The sequence below is a fragment of the Pogona vitticeps genome, chromosome 1 (assembly GCF_051106095.1).
Source record: "Pogona vitticeps strain Pit_001003342236 chromosome 1, PviZW2.1, whole genome shotgun sequence".
Classification (NCBI taxonomy): domain Eukaryota; kingdom Metazoa; phylum Chordata; class Lepidosauria; order Squamata; family Agamidae; genus Pogona; species Pogona vitticeps.
In genome coordinates, this window is record NC_135783.1 from 206,565,828 (window position 1) to 206,589,037 (window position 23,210).

The 23,210-nt window shown below is 42.2% G+C and overlaps 1 protein-coding gene across 3 annotated transcripts in view; it reads right to left on the reverse strand.

The window, feature by feature from the left end:
* CSRNP3 (cysteine and serine rich nuclear protein 3) overlaps positions 1-23,210 on the reverse strand; it is an 87,217-nt gene that overhangs the window by 12,812 nt on the left and 51,195 nt on the right. For all 3 annotated transcript variants that reach the window (XM_078394627.1, XM_020789426.3, XM_020789427.3), the window contains exon 2: positions 22,930-23,100. In XM_078394627.1, coding sequence (XP_078250753.1) covers positions 22,930-23,100 — 171 coding nt within the window. The remainder of the gene's footprint in view (positions 1-22,929; positions 23,101-23,210) is intronic.

Consider the following 23,210-nt stretch of genomic DNA (forward strand, 5'->3'; position numbering starts at 1 on the left):
TATCATGGTACTGAATGCAAGAACCACAGGGTTTGCTCCTGAACGACTCTGGATTAATTACCTAGAATAAGGCCAATTCAGGGCCAGTCCCACTCTTAGGCAAAGTGACCACCTCCGAAAACAGTATGCTCGGAGCAACAAATTACACTGTTCCTACATTTGGAGCCCCCTGGTCCCAGGACTACCACTTGGACTGCTGCCACCAATAGCATGCAACCTCACTCGTGTGACTCCCATGTTGCTGCTGCCACAGCCATTCGTGTGACTGCACGGTCTCCTCTGGCTACCACTGTCCCTCCTCCACTAGCATAGTGGCTCGAAATGGTTTAGCAGTATATCAGTATATCAATATAGCGCAAAACCTGTTATCATTACATTACACCTCACTGAAAGTAACGATTTTTGGAGGCACAGGGTCACACACATACACCCCAAAATAGTTCTATATCTATTTCAGGCTACCATTGCACAGAGCTCTTGAGTCAACCTCCTTTTCAACAAACATGTAGGCTTGAAACGGTTCAGCTTATGTCAGCATAGGGAACCACCTTAATCCCCATCAAAGCCATTATTATGTTTAAAATACATTTTTCAGATACAGTGGACCCTTGACTTACAGACGGCTTGACTTACAGACTTTTTGAGTTACAGACGTCTCTGGCCGCAAAATTTAGGTTTGACTTGCAGACTGAGATTTGACTTACAGACCAGAAAAAAACCAAAATGGAACAAAAACGGCCTGTTACGGGATTAATCGGTTTTCAATGCACTGTAGGTCAATGGAGACTTGACTTACAGACTTTTTGACTTGAGAACCGCCTTCCAATACGGATTAAGTTCTCAAGTCAAGACCCCACTGTATGTGGTTTTCCCCCAGTTGTTACTGTACATGTATTTTTTGCTTCCACTGTTGATTCAAAATCCTACCCCTGCCTCCTCAAAACTTAAATAGCCGTTATATTGCTGAAATGACTTATGAATATATCAGTAGAACACAAACACCTTTAGTGAATATATGACTGCCCACTGATCTAGCATTAGAACCGTTACAGATCCTTTAAAAAAAGTAAAAGGATCAGTTTAGTGGCAGTGCAAACCAATAGGAAGGAAGAAGCAAAAGCGTCCTCTTTCATACCAAGCCTCACTGTAGACCTCTTGGTCTATGTTCTCAAGATACACACACACCAATGTTCTAGAGGGATGGAAAAATTGTTCACGCAACACAGTTCCAAACAAACATAAAAAGCAAGGGGAAACGAGTAAAATAAGCTTAACTGCTTATCTAGAACAGTGGTTCTTAACCTTTTTGAAAGAAACGCCCCCTTGAGCCATTGAGGAAGTTATCATCGCCCCCCTCCCCATGGTGATTTTATTTATTTATTTATTTATTTATTTATTTATTTATTTATTTATTTATTTATTTATTTATTTATTTATTTATTTGTTTGTTTGTTTGTTTGTTTGTTTGTTTATTTATTTATTTAAGACACTTAAATCCAATGACCCCTGAAAACAAAATTCAATTCCAAGAAAATGAAATGCCCCCCAAAAGTAACATTTAATAATTTAGTTGCAAGCGAATTTTAAGACGCAAAAAGAAATACAGTATAAAAAGGGCATAAAAACAAATCGCAATACAGGAACTAAAAATTTCAAGACAAAAACTCTGGAACTAAATTAAGATTGGAGGAAAATATATTTTCATGCACACTGTAAAAAGGCTGCAGCCATCTTCACAGGTTTGGCTTGCTCCAGCGCCCCCCTACCGCCCCCCTTCTGCTCCAGCGCCCCCACACCGCCCCTTTTCGTTCTACTGCCCCCCCTGAAAAATGGAATTGCCCCCTGGGGGGCATTATCGCCCACGTTAAGAACCACTGATCCAGAAGACACTTGCCCTGGGAAGAAAGACCTGTTTTCACTGGTCAGATTATCACAGGTTGTCTCTTATGGCGCACCTTCAACATGCATCAGCCCACCTCCATGATGTGTTAGAATAGTGGCCCCCAAGCTTTTCCCAACCGCAGACTGGTGGGGGGGTGTTCACTCAAGGAGGCGGGGATGCACTCACTCACATGCGCAGGGGGCATGCTTGTCAGGGCGGGGGTTGGGGACCCCTGTGTTAGAACACACTGGAACAGCTAGCATGTGAGCAAGTAATGCTAACAGTCTAGACGAGGCCACCACAAAGTCAAGTTATTAAACAAACAGAAAATGAACCACCTTTGTCTTGTACATCCCTTTGTCCCTTCATCCGCTGCCTGCTAATGGGACATGTACTACAACTGTTACAACAGAAACCAACCCACTAGAGGCATGGTTTCCCCCCATCTCTCATGTCATTGATATTCTAGGACATCCTTAAGTCAACGAAAGGCTCCTTTCAGTAATGCCTACTTAGTATCACCACTTACACATCATCCACACACAAAAAAGACAAAAGGGGAGAAAGATTTGCATAAAACATGAAGATTTACAAATATTGGCTGGTAGTTGAAATGGAACTATATAATCTCTATGGGACACGCTGTAACCAAGCAGCTGAGGTGCCTGCCCAATACTGGTGGGCAACTTTTGCTGTAAAAATTATGGTTCCTTGGTGTTGTATTTGGACTAGATAGTTTATCAACGTGAGAAGGAGGTCTTCAAATAGGAGAATATCCTCTGTTCCACCTTCAAATAAAGGTCTGTCCTTTAAGCACACCCACCCACCATGTTTTGAAATAGGACCACATGTTTCAATGTTCTCTTTAAATACCACACTCTTTAGAGCTATCCAGAGATGGCTCATCTTGGAAAGTGATGTGCCTTTGCTTATTCCCCACAGGAGCAAGTTGCAGTTGGCCTGCAGCGCAAAAGTATGAGCCACACACAGAGAGGAGCTGCTTGATTCCTAAAGAGAGGGCAGCCGTCTGCTTGTTCCACTGGAAAACAGCAGTCAGATGCTGAGAAAACTAGATGATGAATTATGGCTGCATGATTCAAATGCGATAGCTGCACAGGTATGAGGGGCAAAGGAATGTAACTATCAGAAAAAAAGGGAGGACCGAAAAGATCGGTAAAGATGCTGACAGTCTTTGTAACACAGAGCCATACTTTTTAACAGCAGGTGTGCAATAGGAGGCCCACTGCTGGCTGAAACTCTTTCAGGCAATTAGTCTTTGGCCTTCAGCCCCTTCTGCCTGCCACACCTCCACAGGGAGTGATATCCAGTGTGCACGGGCAGGTTTAAACCCATTAGGTTATGGAGGGAAAGGTTTTCTGATTGCTCTGTAAAAGAATTCACAGAGATCAATATATATCAGAAAGCCACAGTTGCCAAGCTAGGAGGTGAGGAATGTGGCAGATCTTCAGAAGCTGCCGGGGGCTCCTCAAGGAGAGGATGCTCAGAGGTGGGTAAATGCCCTGAAGACTCATCTCCACTCCGAGGCATTCGTCTAACCCAGCAATGGCGACCCTATGGCCAAACCTGAGCAGGCGCCTGCAGCCGCAGTGCTGGCACTTCAACAGGCGGTGGGCCAGGATCCAGAGCAGCTGGCGATGGTAGCAGATCCAGAGTGGGGTCTCAAGGCACCTCCGTGCCTGGGATTCCCCCTTCCTCCGCCACTTCCAGTTCCGCCACTGCAGTCCATCACCCACTGTTTTTTTCCCCCCGGGTTTGGGCACTCGGGCCCAAAAAGGTTCGCCGTCACTGATCTAACTCATCATCCCTATCATTTGTTCTAGGGAAGGAGAAAGGTGCTGCTTTGCGTATGGTTGCGTATAATTTATCTGCAAGACACACAGAATCTTCTACAGGAAAGAAGTAATATATATTTTAAAAATCCAAAACCCCCAACATAATCGTAACAATATCACCACCATCGTCATCATAAACAGCAGCAGCAGCATCAACAACTGCCATTTCCACGAATCTCTCCTAGGAGTTTGTATGTATTCTCAGGCAACAAAAAGGTACTAAGGCCCAACCAGTAGGTCTCCAACCAGCTCCCTGAGCAAACCTGAGTGTCCAACCTTGGACATCTTCCAGACTTCTCTGCAACATATACTGTAAATGTTTCATGGCAGATACTAAGAAACTCCTTGTCAGAATAGGAAGAGGGCCCTTAAAGGCAGGAAGGGTGAAGACTGCAAACAGCACAAGAATCCCTTCAGAAAAATTCAGCATCACAGCCTCAAATATCAGTGTATGAAATTTCTACTCCTCTTTGGCCCCTTCAGCACCTCAGTTCCCTGTGATGCGTCTCTAGAGAGTACAGCATGGACAGGAAAGATGCTCTAGATACTGACAAATCACAGTTTCCAAAAACTCCCTTCCTCCCTCCCTCCTACTGTGTGACGAGAGCTACCTGGGTGACTTAACAGTATTAAAACTTTAGCTTTAAAGCTTTAAAACAGTGTATTAAAACAAAATTTAAAACAAGACCAAGAACCATTTTTCAAAAAGAACATGACTGATTACATCTAAATGCATGTGGAACAAAACAAAACAAAAAAGAAAAGAAAATAACATCCTGCCTGGAATTAAATAAAGATCACACTATGTGCATGCCCCCCCCCCGGCTGCTCCCAGACCTTCCACGTCACTGCCTTCCATATCTGGATCCACCAGTGCAGACCGAGCATGCTTCTCAACAACAGTATTTTTTTTAAACTCGAGTCCATTTGTAAAACAGGAAAATTATGAATGGGAAAATAAAGCTTCTCTTCTAAACTGGAACCAAACACAGTTTATTTACTTGTCCCTTTACTTACTTCTCCCAGCTCCGTCCTTGTCAAACCATCTCCTGTCCCTCCATTAACTGCAAGGCCCGCTTGAGATATGCTAAAGAAGGGGGGTCGCAAAAAGGATGGTTCATATTTATGCTTGGCTGTTTGAAAGGGGGAGCTACCCCTCCTTCCCTCTCCTTCTGCTAGAACGGGGTGGGTGGGGTTTGAGATGGGAGGTCATCTCCCAACGACTGAGCCAGGCCAAAGGGTTTTCGGGTTGAACCTCTTCTTGGCCCTCACTCTTGCAGCTCCTTCTTCTTCTCTCACCTCTCTTTGTCATCCCAAAAAAGAGGGCTTGTGGGGTGGTTTTGGAACTCTGAACGCAACCAGCTCCCCAGTCCCAGGGTCCTCATGTTCCACACACTCCAAGCCCTATAGAACAGGGGTCATCAACCCCCGGTCCGCGGCCCGGTGCCGGTCCGTGGGCTAGCCGGAACTGGGCCGCGGACATGGATCTCCACCCCCCCACTCGCCCACCCAGGGGGCGTGTCGCGCTTGCAGAAGGGCGAATTGAGATCCGGTGGAGGCAGCGGCGGTCACTAGCCTTGATTCCTCACCTTCCCTGCAACCAGCGGCGGCTCAGCCTCTGCACCTACCAGCAGGTGGGGTGGACTGAGTGTGCCTGGCAGCAGTCGCTGTTCCCTGCCATACTGCCTGGCCCCCAGCCGCAAGGAGCTGAGCTGCCGTCAGTTGCAGGGAAGGCAAGGAGTTCAGGCACACTTGCCTAAGAACAAGTGTTGTTCAAGAAAGACCTGTCTTCTGCAGAAACATACATGGAACAGGGCTGCAAGGGAAGGGTTGAAATATCTGCCTGCCACAGTAACGGACCGTGCCTGGCAGGTATTGTGGTTGTTCTGGATTCCAGGTCTCAAGGATGACAAGGTTCATGGGGAAGCATTTGCATCTTGTTTTCCTAGAACCTGGTCTTTACTGAAGGAAAAAGGTGCTCTCCTTTCCTTCCCAGTTGCTCCCAGACAGCCTTGTCATACATGCCAGATGAGGCTTGTCAGAGTGCTCTGGGGGCTGCCCAGGGGAAGTGAGCAGTCTCCTTTCCTTGAGTCTTGTGTGATTACTTTTTTTGCTGCCATCTCTGCAAGGGAGGAGGAGGGAAAGAAAGAGCTCAGTCAAAGAGAGCAACAAAGGAGATAGAGCCAGGAATGGAGAAATGGTTTGTTCTCCTTGCCCCATCCCTTTGCCACAGTAGAGTCAGTGTGACTGAAGGACATGACACCTTTTCTGGTAAGCCCCCGCAGACACTTCTGTGACGGGCTAGCCACCCACCCAGCCAGAAGCCAGGAGGAGGAAGCAGGCCTTGACATCCCACTGCCGCTCCAGGGCTGCCACCTCGGCGGCGTACTCAGCAAAAAGGGTTCGGAAGCCCTTGTCCTGGAAGGCCTGGCTCAGGCGCACTGCCTGTCAGCTCGAGGTCCTCCAGGATCGTGCGGGCCACCATGTCAAAGGTGCCTCCCCTCCACTCAAGGCTGGGTTTGCCCAAGAGGTAGGCGTGTCATGCACGTGCACGAGGGGCGTGTCATGCTTGCACACAATCTTGACACGCCCCTCTGCAAGCACAACATGCCCACCTCCAAGCATGACAGCAAACCTGTAAGGGCGGGGTGACCCCGCCCCCCCCAACCGGTCCACACACAGAGCCTGCATGCCCCAACCGGTCCCCGGTCCGAAAAACGTTGGGGACCACTGCTATAGAATATCCATTATCTTCAGCTGAACATAATGTGTATTGTACTAATCTAAACAAACAATGGTTAAAGCAGGGACCACTGTGATGACCTCCGCCTTTCCCATGAACCGGAGCAATTGGGAGGGTTGTGAGGTCTCAGTTTCAAGAAACTACTTTCTACGTCTCAGACTTTGGCCCCGAAACATCAGGAAATGAAATACTGCCATCGTGGCAGCTGACATTTTGGTGTTCATTCTCAGGATTTCCAAACATGCCCTTCAGAAACACCTTTCTCCTCCCCCACCATTATTTTGCAGGCATTAGAGCCGCCGCCGCAGCAGTTACTCTTGCTGCTAGAATTTTACATCCGTCTGAGAGACTGTCAGAAAGACTCCACTGAACTCGCTCCGCTGTGCTCAAGGGCCCACCCTGCAGCACTCCAAACGTTGGTCCCCTGCAACATCGCATGAGCCTGCCCTTAGGCTTCAGGCCTTGGCCCTAAAAACCCAGAGAATGGATTGTTACCCACCTGGCAACCCTAGCAACCAGCGCTCCTTCAGAGGTAGGGCCAAGACGCTCACTCCCGACCACAGCGAACGTCTAGGCACATTGCCCGAATCGGAAGCACCCACAAGCTACAGACCTGGTGCATCAGAGAAGTGAACCCTTCGGTCCAGAAAAAGCTACACTCACAATCACGACTTAGCTTGCTTACTGTCACATAACACCTCCCTACGGCCTGAACTGAGCCTCAGCCTGCTTGCGCAAATCCAAGACATAACTAAAGATGTAACAACAGCTCTACATAAAATTAGTACAAAAGTATACTGATCTTCATATATATTATTTTGAAACTTCCAAGACAGGTAAAATTCTGTTCTTTTGTGCAAAGAACTGAAATCCCTTCCTAAGTCAGTATACTGCTGCCATAAGGCTTTCTTGCAACAGGAAGCAGATTTCTTTTTAATATATAGGTTTCATTTATACCTCCAGGTGGCCTGTTTCATTAGCTTCATAAATAACTGAGTACAATGTCTCAGAGGGACTGTATTACTTTATGGGCATTATTTCATGGCTTTTTATTTTTAATTGCAACCTGGAATAGTGTTATTATATCTCTGCCCCAATTCAGCAAGGGACTACCATGTGAGGAAACAGGTTTCTTAGTGCACAGATGTGTCCATGTTACTGTTAAGAGTGAGAAATTCATCCTCAGAGTGACTTTTAATATCCCCTTGTGAGGCAGATTCTCTATTATGAATGGCTCCACAATTTGCAGAGATGAAGTCATTCTGATTAATTACCAGGCAAGTTGGGAGCACAGGAATTTTAAGCAAACACACAGAGAGAGAGAGAGCACAGGACATGCTTGGAACATGACAACTGCCTCCCTACATAAAAAAGCCTGAGGGTGGCCTTTCTCTAGAGAGAACTGGGCTCTTGAACATGCACAAGGTCCTTGCAATTCCACCACAAGGTTCAACATGATGCTACTACACATGGTCTGTGTATGCATGTAAGTTGCATGCTTAAACTCTGCTCCTCTGACATATCTGGTCATTAATGCAGCTTTATCTCTAGATTTTGTAGTCCCTTCATATCAGTGAAGAATGTTAAAAGAAACACTGAGAGCAAACTTCTCACTCTCACTCACTAGCAACATAGAGCCACATCATCCATGTACTCAGAAGCCTGGGTCCTTCCATGCTTGATTCCATGGTGAACTTCTCTCTCTCTCTCTCTCTCTCTCTCTCCCCATACCTATTAAAATTGTCCTTTAATAGCCTGTCCATATAATTTGGCCAACTTTGCAACTAGGGGTGCCACTATACATCAAAGTAGTCCTGGTTTTGTGTTGGGTTTGGCACAATTGAAATCAAATTTAAAATCTCCAGTTATACGACCTATAGCTAAGCTTGCATATTTTTTGGCCAAGAAGTAGGTTTTTTTAAATGCTCACTTGGCTGTTATTTTGAATCCATTCTGGTTGCACTTTAAAATAGTTTCTGTGGGGTTTGCCAAATACAATGGGCTTTGGATTACAGGATATGCTGCCATTCAAACTCTTCCCTCCTCCCCCATCTGTTTCTATTTTAGCACTTAATCAATCTAGCACTATGCCATTTCAAAACTGAATATTAAAAATTAAATATTAAAAGCACAATTTACTAGATATGATTCTTAAAGGGCAGAGGAAAGAGTTGTAAGAGTAGTTGTCTTGTAGGTTGCTGATGCTTGCTTCGGTGAATAAAAGTTGCTGAGTCCGGCGTCAGCTGTCTCAAGGCAGGCAAGCTCCACCTTAAGAATGGGGTGAAGAATTAAGTTCCCAGTACAGAGCAAAAAACAGGAAAATGGGGGCTCAGAACATCAAAGTGCCAATGTACCACACAGTTTACCATCAGATTAAAAGAAGTTCCCTATAGATGCACATACGGACACAAAAAATGTGATATTAAATCGATTTCTAGAAACCCGAACCAGATCCTGATTCAATTCAACAGTGCAGTTGTGCCCTAACTCTACAAAAGCTATTATCTTGCAAAGCCCTTCGCTACCTGGTCTGCCCTACACAGGTATCTGTCACAAATGAACAACCTAAATAAACACAGAGTAAACCCCTATTTCTGAGAAAGATGCCTATGTGGGAGTTTAAGCACCAGGGAGATCCTGAAATAGGTTTAATACTGTGAAGCTCCTTGCTTAGGTAAACTGTATCATGTTTTCCGAAAAATACATTTGGGAATTCCACAGGCAGGAGGGATGGATTCTTGGCTAAGTTAAAAATAACCCTATGCTGGAAAAGTATGTTTGCCTCATTTACACAAATCTGAGCAAAAATGACATGCCGAGCCTTCTAATCGTTTTCAAGCACCCTTTTCACTAAGTTACTCAGTTACTAAACACAAATAAATTGAGCTTCAGCTGGCTGAGATCCAAAGAGTAAGCACTTCCTTCTGCAGTCCCAGATACTGTATCTCCCTCATGTCAGAGGCAAGTTCAAATAAATGTGAGCCATATGGTTCCCACAGCAGAGGACCTGTAGGTATACAACTGAGAAGGCAAAGTAATCCAGTTACCACCTACATGTCAGAAATGTCTTCAGGAGAGTATAACACAGAGTGGACTGTTTATTTAAAAGATGATCCTTGTGGCAGACAACCCTGCTATTCTTAAAGCCACTTACCCATTCTGTTTCTATATATTCTCAGCACTACATTGAAAAATTATAGTAAAAAAAGGCTGAACTCCATTCTCCACTCATTCTGTAGATTTTCCACATAGTAGTCATCAAGTATAATGACACAGAACAATCAGATATAATACATTTTAGTAATACAGGTCAAGACATCACTTTAAAAAAATAACAAAAAGAAGACCTGCTTAGTAATCATCTGAGAAAAGAAAAGCCGTGGTAAAGAGGAACATGCTAAGAGTACAATCAGGCAATGATACAGAATCGCATCAGATCACACTGGAAAGGCTCGCTTTGCTGGGAGCAATCTCTCTTAAAGTTACTTTTCTATTCACACATGAATCACTCCAGCCCAGTTGCAAAAAAATAAAAATTAAAAAATTAAAAAGTAGTCCTGCTGCTGGACCAAAAAAGGTTAGGACTGGGTTTGGAGCAGGAGCAGGCTGTTAGATTATTTCCTGTACATGGCCTAATCAACAGCTTGCATAAGACCGTGCCACAAGTGGTCCAAAATACAAGCTGTACAGTATATCCATCTGAGTGCATTCTGAGACACACATCATATACTAATTAAAAATAAATTCTAAGCAACAACACAAATGTTAAAGGGGGTGTCTGTTCTTCATTTTTCTTCCTTGCATACTGTACTGGTAAATGGATGCCTTAGACATGAATGTCCATCCTTGCACCCTTCATATACTTTAGTGGCACCAGGGTAAGGAAATCTGCTTCACACTAAGGGTCCCTCTAGCCCCTGGTCAATCTACTTATGATCTCAGGCAAACACTTCTGAAAAATACTGACTGACTCAAAAATGCAAAGGACTGCACTGGATTTTCTATCGTCAAGAGTATACACTGAGGTATATATAGCTTGAGGACAATAAACCTTTTATTTGAAACCTTACCGAATCACATTTGGGCAGACCCTATACTGACATAATAACAATATCTGCATGCCATCAAGCCGGTTCTTACAGTGACCCTTTCTTTCCATGGTTTTCTAAGTAGAGAATGCTCAGAGGTGATTGACCATTCCTTCTTTCTGGAGCTACCCTGGGACTGTGCAGCTCATTCGAGGCCACAAAGGCTGGCTCTACTCATAGAAGGCACAGTGGGGAATTGAACTCCCAACATCTGGCTCCACAGCCAGATACCTAACTCATTGAGCTATCCAGCCAGGTACAAATACACATCCTAAATTACAGAAGCTGTTGCAAGAGGAGGTGTTCCTAGACCTATGTTATAAGGGTAGAGATGGGCACTTACTGCAATTCAATGCGGTTTGGCAAATCGCCCCCGCAGGTGTTGTGCGAGTGATCCGGATTCCACGCCCCACCTTCTCCCGTGGGTGCCCCATCAGAAGCAGCACCATGAGCTTCCCTGCCCCACATCCTCCTTTGAGTGGGTATCTGCAGGGGGAGGCATGGTGCAGAATCCAGATCACCTGTGTAACACCTGCAGGCCAAATCCATTGAAGCCCACCAAACTGCAATAAGTGCCCATCCTTACCTAAAAGCACCAAACTTTTGATTGTAATTTATTGACACAGCCATCACAATCGAAAGCTGATACCCAGAGGCAGAGGAAATGTACCACTGTAGTCAACCGTACGGGAAGGCTGGCACACAGAGCAGGACATTTATGAATGAGAGAACAGGGATTTGCAAATGGGCTATGAGGAATATGGAAGAACAAAATAAAGAGAAGGATTCCACTATATAGTAAATAGGTATATTGGGGGCCTCTATTGATTCTAGCTGTTTCACATTCACTACGCTATCAAGGGCATTAGTCATCTCCTGCCCAATGTACAAAATCAAAACCACTCATTCATATTACTGTACTTTCTAATGCTGCCCAATCTTGTATATATTTACTCAGGATAGAATCTGACTGAGTTCGGTGGGACTGTCTCAAACGTGTGTGCACAGGATTGCAAACTAATTCCAAAAATCAAATAGGCTGCAGTCACAATGCAACATGTAGTCTGAGGGGTGGGGGTGACTCACCCTAAAATTTAGCAATGAGGCAGGACCCCTCCTCAGACTAGGAGCCATGCCACCTCTTGTTATATTGCTTATTTTTAATCCTACAGTGAATATTTCATCTGCAAAGAGCTTGCCACTACGCTAGTCAGTCTTTACAGGAATTCTGGGTGACATTCAACTACTGTATCTTGAATGCAGTCACTCCAGCAAGCCTAGCCCTTTTTCTGCTTTGCATTAGAATAAACTGTGCAAGTGCAGGAGCTGAATGAGCGTCTGCAATCAATAATAACCCAGGTAGAAAAGGCTTATGACTGGAAATGTCATTCATATAAAACAATGGTGTTGAGTCAGTGATTTGGGAGGTTTCAGTGTTTCCATACAGGACTGAATTCGTTCTTTAAGGAACAACTGCATAGCCTGCATATGCCGTTACCCCCAGTCCTTATTTTGCATAGTCTAGTGGTTTTAATCTAAGGAACACAGGAAGTTGCATTACTATGAATCAGGCCATCGGTCGATCGTCGACAACAATTGGTCAGTGGCCTTGCAGGGACTGCACCAGAAAGCTTGGTCAGCACTATCTGGAAAAGCTAGGTCAAACCTGGGCCTCTCTGCTTGACGTGGGAGCATGGGGCTATAGCCCCTGCAGATCAGTTTAGGCCATGAACCAGTTACACATCTTCCAAGGCAAGGAAAACTCCTCTCAATGCTCATTTATACATGTAAAATGCAGACTAGAATACTGTAATAGGCCGTTGTCACTGAAGATGGCTCAGAAACTTCACCCAGTTTAGAATATGGCTGCCGGAGCGCCAACCACATAACACATATTTTAAAGTCAAAGGTACGTGATACCTTTAGAAGACCACTAAAATCACATACAGTACACATGCTAGCTTTTGACCTGTACAGGCCCTTGTCAATGTGGTCTAGCGAAAAGGAAAAGGGAAAAAAAGTTGAAAAAAATCTCAGCTGATATTCATGTCAGGTCTCTTTCTTAAAAGTGAGCTTCAAAATGCAGGCTGCAAATGCTAGTCAGAAGGGCAGGTTTCAGTTCCAGCCCCAATGGCCATGGACTGGATTGTCTCCCTCAACTCACCAGGTATTCAGCATTTGCTCCCTCCTGCACTGCAGTGCCTTACACTGAAACCACCGGAGTGGAATTTGAAACCTACACTCCTGACTTACATCAGTGACTCATGGGAAAAGTCAGTTTGCATCTGCGGTCAATGCTGGATGTAGCCATAAACCTATGTGGGCAGAATTTACAGAAATGAACTGCTCTTTCTCTTTCTATTCTGCCCACATAACATTAAGATGAGATCTGATTGTGTAAAACTAGTCTGTAGGCCTGATTAATAAGTTTTAATAGAAAATAAACTTATAATGATCAAAGAAAATAAAGAAATGCTAATCTATATTCCTTCAAAATAAAACAAAAGGTTGCGAACCACCTTACAAGTAATTTACTGTAGGCTAAGGTTTTTTCTTTTTCTTTTTTTGGTTCTTAGGTCAAGGCTCCGTTCTCAAGTTGAAGCACCTTTTTGCGAACGGAGCCATTCTTAACTCGAATCGTTCTTATGTAGGGATGTTCTCAAGTCGAGGTGCCACTGTATTGTTACTGCTACTAAATAAAAAAAATCCAGATGCTTCAGGCTATACTCGGACGGCATTAAAAGTGACAGTAAGTGGGCTATCTAAATATACAGTAGTTATGGCCTACTGGCTTCAAATCCTCTATTTTTAATAAGGATTTCTGTTTTGTCTTGGTACTTTCTAATAAGATGCTCTGGAAAGAAGCAATAATATCTGGTCACACAGTCCTTCCCCCATCAGTATCAGTCCTTTGGAGCAATCTTTCAACTGCACCCTTTTATTTTTCTCATTATTTTCTTATTTTAACCCCCTCTTGTATCTCTTCTTGTCTGCTTTCCTCCTCCTTGAGACTATATGTGTTGTGCCAGGTTAAATAAACTAAAGCTTAACGCTTCCTAGGAGTCCTACATAACTTTATGCTCTGGGAAAAATCAGATGCCTGTGTTCATCACTGCTGTCATTATCCCAATAAAGAGTTAATTCCAGAATAAAACCAAACAATCATTATATCAAAATTTCATCAGAGTAATACAGTATAAATCTTTTCGGTGTTGCAATAATTCCAGGAAACATCAGCTTGTTGATGCAAGCTTTATTTATCTACATTGTGTCGCTGTTATGAGGATTTGAATATCTTTTGTGCTTGTGATCTATCTCCCAATATTTATAGCTCTTTTTAAGTTGGTTTCACTTCCCCCTGCCTGTTAATATTCTCTCATCCAGGATCTGCAAGTTCTAAGTTGAACACATTCTTTCAATAGGAAATTCTATTGTTCCTGCAGATCCTGCAGTTCTAGAGATTTGGAATTCCATATTTGGCTATTATGTTTTTTGTCACTGTTTTGACTATCAATTTTTGTGGGATCTGGAGCTCTAGTCGTCTATAACTATAAGCACCTAACTCAACAAGACCTTATGACATCCAGGGTCTAGGGCACTAGACCACTTCAAGATTAGACTATTATGATCACCATTAGGGTGTACTATAAGATCTACAAACACCATTTTTATATTTTGATGTTGCAACATAAACAATGATATTCATTACAAAATATTTTCAATTCAATCCTTAGTTTACTTCCATGCAAAACCGGCAGGTGTGAATGAAATTCTTCAAAGTAATATCATTTCAGTGGTCTGATTGTTTTGAAACAACCAATGTAAACTATTTCCAAACTCTACTTTTAAACATGCTTTCATTTTCAGAGCATTTTTTTTGCCCTATTACTTGTTATGGTTAAAATATTCAAAAGTGACAATGTTTGCCTTCATTATTCAAAACAGTAATATGAAGGTTGCAATCCTGCCTCATGTCACAACTGAATCAATGGAACTTGTGGAGGAGTTATTGCTGTCTGCGCTGGCTGTCCTTCTCTCTTTGCACTGAAGATTTTCATGCTGAATCTAATTATCATTATTGTGTTTTCATTCGTTTTGCACAGTGACTGCAAAATATATTTTAGAAAACAGCAATAAATCCCAAAAATCTGGATAAAATCAATGGTAGAGCAGACTCATTGAATCAATTGTTGAGTCAACACATATATAAACCCCATGCATTCAGTGAAGATACTTACAGTTGGAACCACCAATTGGATTCACCTCTCATTAATTAGTGAACTGGCAGGATGAAGAGTGACTGGGTTGTTTTCACTTCTTCTAAATGAGAAATACTTTATTCAGCACTATTAGGTGCATGGATGGGATCACAGGTCAAAAAATATATTTCAGCAGGACTTATTTCAAAAGTATCTAATATTACTTTTATTTTGTTTTATCAGAGAACTCTTCTTTAGTATGAGGACTCTAAAGCCTCCACAAAACACTTAAGAGTTCTGGCGCTGTCTGAGAGTCTAGTGAAATGGAAGGGACCAGGTCAGGGAGAACGAAGCGCTCCAGTGTGTGCTTTATGCAGGCTGCATTTCACATTCCGAGTCTGAGACACAGCCTGCTTTGAAATGCATTCACCACATGGGTTCATGTCGCTTGAGTGCCTCAGGTTTGTAGCTACTTCCCAGGAGGGAAAATATCTCTCCACTGTCTGGTTTAATAACCAGATGAGGCTCCCATTCAAGGCCTTTTCTGAAGCTGTAACAGCTTTGCTTTTGTACTAGGCAGGCTCCTGGCTCAGCGCCAACTCCTTCCCCTCCAACCTCCTCACCAAGGTTATTTCCTAACAGCCAGAGTAGGAGGATATAAAGACAGATTATTTATTTATCTCCTGTGCAGTCGATTTGAAACCCGGGATATGTTGCCTCTTGCACAGCGCATGCACAAGGGTTCTAAGGTTACAGAAACTCACTGTGTTGTTATATTTTTGACTTCCCTTTTTTTTAAATATTTTTGCCAGTGTTGATAGATGCTCTTGTAGTACTGTATAAATTTTAGCGAGGTTGGACATTTGCATATTGGACCTCATTTCTTCACTTCTAAGAGACTTAATTTCTGGAATGACTATCCATAGGATGTACTGCACATACATTCTTCATTTCAAATGTCTGTTTTCTTATATGTTGTAGTATATGACATAGTATCTCAAACGGGGCGGAGTGGCAGGGAACTAGACTAGCTTCTTTCTGCAAATGATGCAAATTCTTGTTGCTCTGTGCTTCTGGTTGTACTAGGATACTATTTGGGTTCCCTCCCCCCCCAGTTAAATTAGCACCAGAATTTGATCAAACTTAGAAATAAGCTTGCAGCCACACATTGTTTCTTACAAAGATAGGAAACAGCGCTGTACAGTGTGCAGTTGCATACTGGAGACACAGAGACAGGTAGACGGAGAACACGGTTGTATTTGTATGGTGGGGGGAAGTGTGAAAATGAATAGTCAATGAACAATAAAAACATTCTGCTTAAAAACATTTGCAAATGAGGTGAATTTAAGCTTGGGCATTAAAATGAATCTGTTATTGATTGTGCACAGAAGCATGGTCTCCCTCCCTCTCTTTACATATAAACCACAAATATTATTATTTCGGCCAGTTTAACCAATTCAAAATGGTACATTTCTGCCACTCTCAAGCAAACCTTCATCTCTACAAAATAGCCACACTGTGATATGCAAATTCTTCTCTGGAACAAACAAGTTTGAGAGCAATTTCTGCATCCATCAGCTGTTATGTTAAGAGCACCATGAACAAAACCATTTCTAAAAATTACGGTTTTCCTTTAGAAGGAACATGTAAACAATTCTACACAGCTGATGCATTTTTTTTTAAAAAAAGGACAATATAACATTTTTTCATGATATAAACTGAAAACACAGTTGGTATGCAATGCAATGCTTTTAACATACAAACAACACTTCCACAGTATGAGTATTGTGCTGAATCTTCCTACCATGTACTGTAATGTCAGAAACTATCTAATAATCTTTAAACTTCAGCCTACCTGCCACTGCACAAGTAAACAGTGATGATTATTTATAACAGTATATGAATCTCCAGGTGTCCAAATATGCCAAACTAATACATCATAAAGCCATGTACTGCTATACATACAGCCATGAATAATCACCCTGTGCATAATACACTTGGCAGTACAGAATTTATTCACTTCATTTAGCAATTTATGTCTAGTGTTTATAATGAAGTGCAATATAAGATACATAAACTACCAGAAAAATCTCAAAATAAAAACCCAGAATCTAGTAAACTTGATCACTGGATGAATCCAGGCAGGGGCTGTATCACACTTAGGGATATTTGTTTGGAAACAGGAAATACTGCTGGGGAATGGACAATCTAAAAAATACACATCTTTATACTCCATGGAACAATCTGAGAATTAGTAGTAGGTTTCCCTCCCATAAGCAGGGCTTGAAAAATGGACTTGTCCACTCGTCTGTGGCGAGTGAAAAATGCTGCTAGACAAGTCACAGCTCCCTGCCTGCCTGCCTCCCTTCCCTCCACCTCTCTCTCTTTCTCTCTAATCCTGCAGTCCTTCCATCCCCCCTCCCATTGCAAAAGGAAAACTGCCCTCTTCTTGCAAGAAGAGAGTTCAAGCAGCACATAGAGATATAAGCTCTGCAGGAGAATGTAGAGTAGTCCCATGTTGGAGAATATGAAGATTCCCTGCTCCCAATTTCAATCTAACGAGGACACATCCTGAGGGAACCGTGGCTCCTTCAGAGGCCGGGAGCTCTTGCTTTCAGTTTTGTTTTTGCTGGAGACATTCAAAAGAAAGGCATTCAAAATATATGCTTCATGACCCCAGAGGCACACAGGTAGTAAAGCAACTACTACAGATGGCATATTAACATCTGTGTCAATATTTGATACTTTCACATGGCCATAAATGTCCTTGGAAAGTTTTGGTAAAAAGGAAGTAACCGTACTTGTATCTCATTACAAAGACCTGTTGCAACACAAGGACAAAGAAGACATAACTCAGAAAGCCCTAGATGGATGGTATGAATTCAAAATATATGCAAACGGTATGTCATCAGTGGATTTACTGGGAAAGGCAATGAACCACCATGGGAGTAGGTTTCCTGTTCTTCTGAAGCTCCTTAAAATTGCCTTGTTCTACCATTTTCTACAGTTAGCTATGAAAGGGGTTTTGGCCAGATGAATCTGATCAAAAATAAATTCAGGTCGTGTTTAGGGATTGAAAGCTTAGATGACCTTATGATGGTGAATCTAAATGGACCTCCACTACCATAGTTTAACCCTACTAAAGCCATTGATAAATAAATGGTACTTCAGTGCTAAAACTACCAGCCATGTTCAAGGACGCAAGTGCAACACCTCTGACAGCAGTGCATTTTCTCCTAAGAAGACACAGGCGAGTACTATGTACGTAATACAATTTATTTTGGGTTTGTACGCATTGTTACTTAGAAATAAAAGTGAACAAGTGCCTAGTTTAAATTTATTAACATAAATTGCAAGGTTATAGCCCGGTCATGCTGACTGGTGAAATTTCTGACTGACTGGTGAGAAAGTCTAAAATTTTCCAAGCCTTGCCCATATGAAAGCAGCAACCATATCCCAATCACAGTTCCACCCTTTGGATGTCCTGCCCTCAATGCAAATTTTCAGTGATGGGTGTAATGTGAACTGCACTGGGCATCTCCTTCCATTGCAAGCCTATCCTCCTTTCTCATTCTTCCTTTATCTCTTTTCTATTCATTTCTACTTCCTTTTGCAGCTGGACCTCCTGCCCTCTCCTGAATGCCTGTCCCCCGGAATAGTGGATCTCTTTCCTTGCACCAGGAAAATGGACATGACTGATTATTAATGATCTTAAATGTATTATCAGGTATTTGCCTGCCCTTTGTTTATTTGTGTCCTCTTTTTTTCCTCCCTACCACTACTCCTCAACTTGATTAGCAGTTTGTCCTCCTTCCACAGGGGTGGGAGAACAATGAAGTTAAACAGGATCAAGATGTAGGTTGTTGCTAAATTGGCATGACAGTTGAGTGAGAAGTGGTTAACTGATGAAACAAGGAGTCAGCTTCTGGGATTTTCCCTTGCTTGGTGTCTCTTTGTGAATGGCAGTGAGCACAAGAGGGTATCCTGCAGACCATCTTGACTCCTGCCATTGGTGTCAATATTCAGGCTGCCCTTTGCTAGGTAAAGTTTGGCATCCTTTGTCCTGCTGGCAATGCAAGCTTGATATCAAACAGCAATATTGGGCCATTTCCTGGCATTTTTATTCATGGATGCAGAAGCATAATATCCCACATTCATAAACTGGAGGCTTTATCAAGAACTGAATTTCCTAGCCTTTTAAAACAGATGTATAAGTATAGAGACACTACACACAAATTCCAACAGCAACTTCCCTTATGTAGACTTGCCCAGTGCTAGAGGATCCCAGCAGATGGGCACATGATCTATAATAATAGTTGCTGGAAAAGGGCAGAACTAAGAACACCTGGGATGTTGCTGCACTTCCCCTGTGCCAAAATATTTTGAATGACTGTTTTGGACTTAATGAAGCTGTGAAGCAAAAGTGTGAGTGAGTGCAACACATTCATCAGAGAAATATACCTTTAACCTCTCAGGTGAATTAAAGTTGCCATGCCCACTCCACAGAATGAAGACTAGAAAACTATCTTCCAGTTTCTGAACCCTTGCTCTACAAACATCTTGCTTGCATGTTTTCCAAAAGACACTCCCTCATCATTTGAAACACACACAAAAACGCGAGGGCTGAGTTAGCAGGGTCAAAAATCATCCATACTATGTAAAAGACAGACAATGAAAAAAAGAAGGGGGGGGGTCAACTTATTTGAAATGTTGTGTTGGAGGTAGCTAAAAAAGCAGCTAAAAAGGCAAATAAATGGGAGCTCAGTCAAATCAAGTCTGAACTCCCACCAGAGCAAAAATAGAGGTTATCCTACTTTGCGCATAAAATGAGAATATAGAATTGACCAGGAAAGTCAATATTGCTGGAAAGACCTACCACGAGATGGATTGATTCCTCTTTGGCCAGGGAGGAATTAAAAACAAAGGAATCCACAGCTGTTGGTTTTCCAGATCTGAGTGGAATTTACTGGGAAACACAATATTGCTAAGAAGCGGGGGCAGTAGGAAGAGAGAACAACCTATCATGAAATGCTGTTGATTTGCAAGACCTGAGCAGAGCTGTTAACAACAGGACATTTGGGAGGCCATTAACTCCTATAGTCAACATATATCAGAAGTGACTTGATGGCACATAACATCTTTGGAAGTTTTTAAAAATTACAGTATTTTTATCAAGCAATTCTATAGTGACAAGATGGGTGGAACAACATCTGGGAGGTAATACTTTGCCTACCTGTGGTCTACATTTGATTGGCAGTGTCTCTCCAGGGTTTCAAAGTAGGATCTTTCCCAGCTCTGCCTGGAGATGCCCAGAACTGAAATTTGGATCTTCTCATACCAAGTATATGCTCTGCCATTGGTTTATGGTTGCCCCCCTTTCCCATCCATGCTATCACACAGACACATTTCTTTCCATTCTTCTAATGCTAATTAGAGAAACACCACAATCAATACTGGATCTTTCATAGCATCATACTGAAATATATCTGTCCATATATCAGGCAAAAACAAAACAAACCAAAAAAACAAGAATGTTGTGGCACCTTAAAGACTAATTGCTATATTTTAATGTGAGCTTTCATGGAGAAGTCCACTTCCTTTATGAAGTCCATGAAAGTTCACACTGAAATGCAACAGTAAGTCTTTAAGTTCCACAACTTGTTTGTCATCTTTTTTTTTTTTTTTTTTTTTTGGCCTGATATACTAGCATGGATTAACACGGTTACCTCTTCTAAAACTGCTTCTGCGTCTGTCAATAAATTCCTACTCTTCAATTGTCCTAATAAGTAGAAAGAAGCAATCTCAGATTTCAGACATAGCAGTGAAGACTAGGAATGACTGGCCTATGTTAGCATCATAGGATTTTTCAGAGCCAAATGCATGAACTCAAACTTGCTGGTTAATAGCCAATGTCTATAGCTTATAATGACGTGACAACAAGTCATTATAAACTATAAACATTATACAGTGGTGCCTCGCTAGACACCCCGGATGACAGTTTTTTTGCTAGACATTGACTTTTTGTGATCACTATAGCGATTCGCAAGACAGTGATTCCTATGGGGGAATTTTGCTGGACAATGTTTGGTCCCTGCTTCGCAAACCGATTTTCACTAGATAACGATTTTGACAGCTCCCTCCGCGCTCGCAAAACGGGTGTTTTCAGGACCTAAGCTTTGCAAAAACAGCAATTTAGACAGCTGATCGGCGGTTCGCAAAGCAGACGATTCTTCCCCACTGGAACGCATTAAACAGGTTTCAATGCATTCCAATGGGAAATGCTTTTCGCTAGACAATGATTTCGCTAAACAGCTATTTTAGTGGAACAGATTATCATCGTCTAGCGAGGCACCACTGTAAACTACTGGGTTATAGCCAGGGTCTGCTTTCCATTAATAGAGGAGTTATGCTCATAGGAAATGCCTCTACTCTATTCTGTAGGCCGGCAAAGTTTCCCTCTTTTTCACACACCTTAAGTAACCCCATTCACCAGGACCCCAAATCTCTCTATGTAGCATTTTCAGGGGGTTGAAGGTCTACTGTGAGGATGAAAGAGAAATCAACTTTGTTTGTGATAACCCAAGCTGTATGCAATCCAAATTCAATGCATGGTATATGACATATTTGTCCCATCCCCTATGGATCTGATACATCATGTTATTATTAAGGCTATGTTGGCAGAAACAACTTTGGGGATATGCAGCAATGCAATTATTTTTTAATCAAGGAGGTTATTTCAAGGCAATACAAAATATGGAAATCAATAATGCTACTATACACTATCTATTATCTGAAAAACAACACAACGGTCACCTTATGTGACCTGTTCATCTTTTGTCATACTGTTGTATACATTTTCTACTTATTTTATGATTTCTACATCATTAATTTTTTACCTGCTTTTCTGTACAGCATGCTGAAAGCAATCTACAAATTTAACAATATAATTCAAAACATAACAAAACTATTTTTTTAAAAAACCATTAGATTAAAGCATTTTAAAATGCATTTGGGGAGAAAAGCGTATTTTCTACAGAGCAATCCATCAACAGCCAGAGCACACATATCAGTTAAAAACAAAAGATAGATAGATAGATAGATAGATAGATAGATAGATAGATAGATAGATAGATAGATAGATAGATAGATAGATAGATAGATAGATAGATAGATAGATAGATAGATAGATAGATAGATAGATAGATAGATAGATAGATAGATAGATAGATAGATAGATAGATAGATAGATAGATAGATATAGACAGACAGACAGACAGACAGACAGACAGACAGACTAAAGATTAAAAAACCATTGTGGCACTGCTACATCAAAATATAGCAATTAGTATTTAAGGTGCCACAACATTTTTGTCTTCTTAATTTTTTATTTTTCTTTTGTTTTGGCCTTACTGTATATGTTAGCACAGACTAACATGATTACCTGTTCTAGAGGCACACCAAAGCAAAAAAGTCAAGTGCCCTGCAAAAGACAAGCAACATCAAAGGCAGGCCAATTTCTCCTGTGAAGGCATTCCATACACTAAATCATACAACTACACAAGAAACCTTTCCCTGATATCTATTTGCCCTATATTTCACAGTTATGTGGCACAGAACACTGGTTCTTAACCTTGGGTTACTCAGGAGTTTTGGACTGCAACTCCCAGAAGCCTTCACCACAAGCTGTGCTGACTGGGGTTTCTGGGAGTTGCAGTTCAAAAGCATTTGAGTAACAAAGGTTAAGAACCACTGGCATAGAACAGAGTTCTCTCCATTCCTGTTCTTAATGATCTGGCAGGTGCAAAAACAACAGAGGCAGTTCTTAAAATACCCCAATCCTGGAAAATGCACTGGTCTAAAAATTAAAAACAATTTAGGGCTACCTCTGACATTTAGTCCCACCACTAAGTCCTTTGTATGACAGAAAGGAGAACTAGGCTTTGCACCTTCAAAACCACAAAACCAACATCAGGTTGTTTACACGCGGGCCGACTTCTCAGGCAAGACATGGTATTCATCACGGGGGAAAAATGTTACCTCGGGACCAGCCACTCTATTTACAAATAAGAATGCATTTTAAACACCAGCTATCAGTGAATTTAGCCAAGAAAGGGCCAAAACACACTGGCACAGAGCATGGCTGCTATTTGGCCAACGTACTTACGGGTAAAATGATTTGAAGTAGATGGATTGACACTATCACCACTGTCAGCACTTTCACTGCTGGAGACCTCGTCCTCTGATTCCCGCACAGAAGAGCAGGGCGAGGAGCCATCAACTTCGTCAAATTTCCTCTTTAAAATCCCACTCATAGCTGCAGCGCTGTCACATGTACCTGCAACAGAAACAGGGGCAATGAAGCACGGAACCATTTGTCTGCAGACAGTCTTAACCAAGGTCTTTAGGAGCCATTCTGGGTTGAGTTTTCATGCCACAGAAGCCTCC